Source organism: Acanthisitta chloris, unplaced genomic scaffold (assembly GCF_000695815.1).
Source record: "Acanthisitta chloris isolate BGI_N310 unplaced genomic scaffold, ASM69581v1 scaffold37925, whole genome shotgun sequence".
Taxonomy (NCBI): Eukaryota; Metazoa; Chordata; class Aves; order Passeriformes; family Acanthisittidae; genus Acanthisitta; species Acanthisitta chloris.
In genome coordinates, this window is record NW_008676059.1 from 1,821 (window position 1) to 6,439 (window position 4,619).

Consider the following 4,619-nt stretch of genomic DNA (forward strand, 5'->3'; position numbering starts at 1 on the left):
CTGAGGCAGAGCATGTCCCCACACTGTGTGGTTCCTGCACCCCAATCCCTGCTCAACCACCCTGCTCTGGGGCCAGACCCCAACTCAAACTCACTCAGGGTTCAGCAACTGCAGCCCTAAATCTGGGTGTCACAGTGGGGGGGCCAGGCTGGGGGAAGGCCAAGTGCCAGAGGAATGGAAGGGGGAAGGGAATGGTCACTTGGAAACAGCCGGACAACGGCCACCAGCCCCACTGGGAGAAGGAGGCTGAGCCGGACACGGATCCCGGTGTGGCTGAGCAGGGACACAGCCAGATCAGCACTGCTTCCTTCCTTCAATATGGTTTAATATGAGAGAAAGCAAATGCACAATACAAAATTTAAAAACCGGCGTACATCGATACCCCACCTGGGTGGCTGCTCCGACACACACAACACGATGCTCTTGCACAATTGTTTCGTCGTCTGTCACTTGCAAAGGGTCTGGAAGGGCCCTAGCCCGGCAGCACCAGGCATGGCCCACGGGCAAGGTCACTTCTCCTTCTTGGAGGCTTCTGTTGGCTCTTCTTTGGAGGCCCCTGGCGCCTCCTTAGGGGTTGAGCTCTCCTCGTAGCTGGGGATGAGAGGGACACGAGGGAAAAGTGAGTGGGGCCAGTCCCTCCTGGGGGAAAGAGCCCTGTGCCAGGTGGGTACAGCCCAGCCCGTGGCCTCGGACTCTACCCTGCTGCCACAGTCATGCCAAGGAGGGGGTGGGCTCCATTCATCAGTCTGCAGCACAGGAAGCCCCATGGGGCAGAGCCCAGGCAGAGAGACAGTGATGCATCCCACCTGGACATCTCCAGGGATGGGGTGGACCCAGCCAGGGGCCAGCTCTATGCTCAGCGGTCTGTCCTTGCTCCTGAGAGCACCACTGGATATCCCAGATAGCACACGCTTTCCCTGGCTGTGCACTGGTACCAGTGTGGCTGGTTAATGGGGGAGCTGCTGCAAGCCCAACAACAGTGCCCCCACCACTCCCAGGGTCTCACTCCTCTGACTGCAAACCCCCCCAGCCATGGCCCCAGGGCTCTGGTAAAGGAAACTCAGGAATGCTGATTCCAGCAGAAAGGACGATGAGGGCAGGGATGTCAAATCCTCCCACCCTTTCCAGTCTCCTCTCAGACTGGGAGAGAAGCTGGCCCACAGCAGCATGGTGACAGCTCCAGCCTCTTCCCAGGGAGAAGGGAGATCTGGGAATGGGGAGAGTCAGGACCAGGGAGAGCCAGGACCTGCCCCTACCTGGCCAGAGCGACAGACAAGGGGCCCCGGTGGCAGTGGCTACATGGCACTAGGGCTCTGCTGCCGGCGTCGGCGGGGACAGGACAGTTTCTGCTGCATGGAATCAGCCAGGCTGGCCGGAGAGCCAGACACGGTGGGGAAGTGGGTAAGTCTTGGTGTGTGTGGCAAGATTTCAGCAGAGGATTCATAGCTGCAGGAGAGAGAGGAAGCAGGAGGGGAAAGACAAGGACAGAGAGGATAGGGGCGTGAGAGAGAAAAAGCAGAGGAGTTTTGAAGTGAGAGCACTGAGAACCCACCACCCTGTGCAGGCAGCCTGCTGTTCCCTCCAGCTGCTGGCATCCGCTCGCTGGCTCGGGCTGGGGTGGCCCCCGGGCCTCTCCTTGTCTGCATACCCCAGGGCAGCGCTGCAGCATGGAAAAGTGAGAGCTGAGACACAGGGCTAAGGCAGCTCCCACTGGCATGGGCAGAGTCAGGCAGTTGGAGCCCACAGAGGGCAAGCCTGGGCAGTGGGGAGGTGGTGGAGCAGCCCAGGGGCTGGGCAGGTGGCTGAGCTATGCAGCAGACCCTGTGCTGCTGCTTGAGGACAGCGTGTCCTCAGCAGGTCAGAGTGGCAGGATGGGTTTAGGTTTCCACAGGGAGGCAGAGCAGAACTTGCTGCCTAGCTTAGGGAGGTTCAGCAAGGCTGGGAGTCATGGAGCTGATGTCACCCATCTCTGGTCCATCAGCACCTCTTCCCCAGGCTTGCAGCACAGATCTGCTAATTCCCATCCTGCCTGTAGACCCTTGCTGCTGTGACACACCATGTGCTGGCAGATACCACAGGGAACTGTCAGCTCCAGGGAGGATAGAACTTGCTGCCTAGCTTAGGGAGGTTCAGCAAGGCTGGGAGTCATGGAGCTGATGTCACCCATCTCTGGTCCATCAGCACCTCTTCCCCAGGCTTGCAGCACAGATCTGCTAATTCCCATCCTGCCTGTAGACCCTTGCTGCTGTGACACACCATGTGCTGGCAGATACCACAGGGAACTGTCAGCTCCAGGGAGGATCAGGGCACACTGAACCCAGGCATAGGAACTACACTTGGTGGGATTCCTGTGGTGGGAGCCATTGCTCTCCAGGCAAACCCCATTTCCTCTGCCTGCAACAGGAGCCACTTCAAGTGAGGTCTGGATCCCAAGGACCGACAAGGTTGCAAACCTCCAGCATTCTACCCTTGCCCTTGCTACTACTCTGGGAGGACACTAGCCCTGAGCTGCCAGGGGTTCCTTGCTGTCCGGCAGACTGGCCTTGCAGCTCATCTCTCCCCAGTTTCCTGGCAGGAGGTGCTGCTGCTGTCAGCTGGTGAGTCACAGCACTGGGGAGAGAGCGGCTGCAGGATCCCAGGTGCACAGGAAGGACGATCCCAGGACACTCAGCGCCTGCAGCAGCGATAGTCAGAAGCAAACATCAAAGGAGGGGCAGGTGCGGCAGGGCTGGGGAAGGGCCCAGCTGAGAGCCGCTGGGAACACGCATACCTGCATCTCCCAGGGGAGGGGAGGGAGGAGAGGGCAGCTGGCTCTCTGCTGCACCCAGTTTCCTTCTGAGCAGGCTGAGGGCTCAGGAAGGCCCCCAGGGCAGGGGCACTGGGGAGGCTGGAGGGTACACGTTCCTGCTTTATGATGTTCCCTTCCCTCCTCTGTCTCAACCATTACCAAACTGCACTGAGCCACCACTGAGCCTTGAACATGGCAGAAAAACAGCTCCCTGGCAAGGCAGGCCATGCTCTGTGTGGCTCAGAGGGGACAGCCCAGGCAGGAGGCCAGAGCTGCCCATTGACAGTAACAGACGAACGCCTGGACAGGCTGAGAGAGCAGCTGGAGCACAACAAGCACGGCACAGCCCCCCTTCCTCTGCACCCACAGTCCCTGGGGCAGGGAGACTGCTGTGAAGCAGCAGACTTCCCCCGAGTGGGGAGGCTGGGATGTGCTCGAACCAGCCTTGGCTGCTCTCACAGCCAGCTCTGGCTCTGTTCTCCCCCACCCACAAGCCCTGGGACACAATGACCGAGTATTTCAACACCAGGTGTGCAGTCCCACCCTCCCATGCCTGCCAGTGCACGGGAAGAGTTTGTCACCGGGGCGTAAAGCAGTACCAGGTGCTGCCTGCCTGCCAGTACCACACCACAGCTCCCACCCAGCTCCTGGGAGGTGGCTGGAGCCAGGACCGGCGTGTACAAACACAGACCTGCTCCCTCCACCCACGCACGTGCCGGCGCACACCCAGAGCATGCCCAGATGAACCTGTCCCTCCAGCTGTGCCCGGGCGTGGGAACATCTGCACGCATGAAGTGCTCCAGCGCCGCCGGCAAAACAGCTCTGTCCCCAGCTGAGGCTCACCTGAACATTTCAGTTACTTCTCCCTTCGCCAAGGCCACAAGAAGTGGGAATCCGATGCAGGCAGGGACCAAGTACAGCAGAGCAGGCTGTGGGGAAGAAAAACAACCGTTAAACCAAACCACACATTACCAAACAGGAGGAGTGCAAGGCAAGCTGGTCTTGTCCCCTCTGCACCCGTGGTGTGTCTGTCACAGCACTGCACGGAGGGTTAACACCCAAAAAAGCAGCTTCAACAGCCAAGTTAGAGCTGCAGCAGCACAAAACTACATTGGATTTTAGAAAGAAGTTCTTCCCTGTGAGGGTGGTGAGGCACAGGCACAGGCTGCCCAGAGAAGCCGTGGATGTCCAATCTCTGGAAGGGTTCAAGGCCAGGCTGAATGGGGCTTGGAGCAGCCTGGGCTAGTGGAAGGTGTTCCTGACCATGGCAGGAGGATAGAATGAGATGGTCTTTGAGGTCCCTTCCAACTCAAACCAGTCTGGGATTCAGGGATTATATGAAACCCCTTGCCATGACGTCTCAGTGGGCCATGAATACACTGATAGCCCCTGTGCAGACTACAGTGTATGGGCTCCCAGGGGCCCCTCAGCACAGTGAGTGGGTGTTCAGGGAAGCTTGGTTGCAAAGAGCCAAAAGCCACAGGGACAGTCCAACTGAGGGACTGTTGTTGGAAACACAGGAGCCTTGCCCCAAACGGGCCTCCGCTCCAGCCAGGCACACAAGCTTTGGGCATGGAAAGGTACAGACAGGCACTGGAAAATCAAAGCCAAGACAAGGAACACATCTACTTTTTCCTGGCATGATGCAGGAACCTCAGGGCCAAGCTGGCCTGACCCACTTGGACATGAATCTGCGTGAGGCAGTGTGGCAGAGCTCACCTGGGCATGCTTGAAGATGTGCATGATGAATATGGTGAGGCCCAGCCCAAAGATGTAGGCCACAAAGCTGGTGTAGAAATACGTGTGCGTGTTCTTCTTCAGGCTGTAGGGA

At 58.8% G+C, this 4,619-nt stretch overlaps 1 protein-coding gene across 1 annotated transcript in view; it reads right to left on the minus strand.

Annotated features, from left to right (window-relative positions):
• Nucleotides 1-509: 509 nt before the first annotated feature.
• HM13 (histocompatibility (minor) 13) overlaps nt 510-4,619 on the minus strand; it is a gene marked incomplete at its 5' end in the record, with an annotated part of 12,746 nt that continues 8,636 nt past the window's right edge. The window contains 4 exons of the mRNA XM_009075971.1: nt 510-591; nt 1,300-1,446; nt 3,632-3,717; nt 4,508-4,610. Coding sequence (XP_009074219.1) covers nt 510-591; nt 1,300-1,446; nt 3,632-3,717; nt 4,508-4,610 — 418 coding nt within the window. The remainder of the gene's footprint in view (nt 592-1,299; nt 1,447-3,631; nt 3,718-4,507; nt 4,611-4,619) is intronic.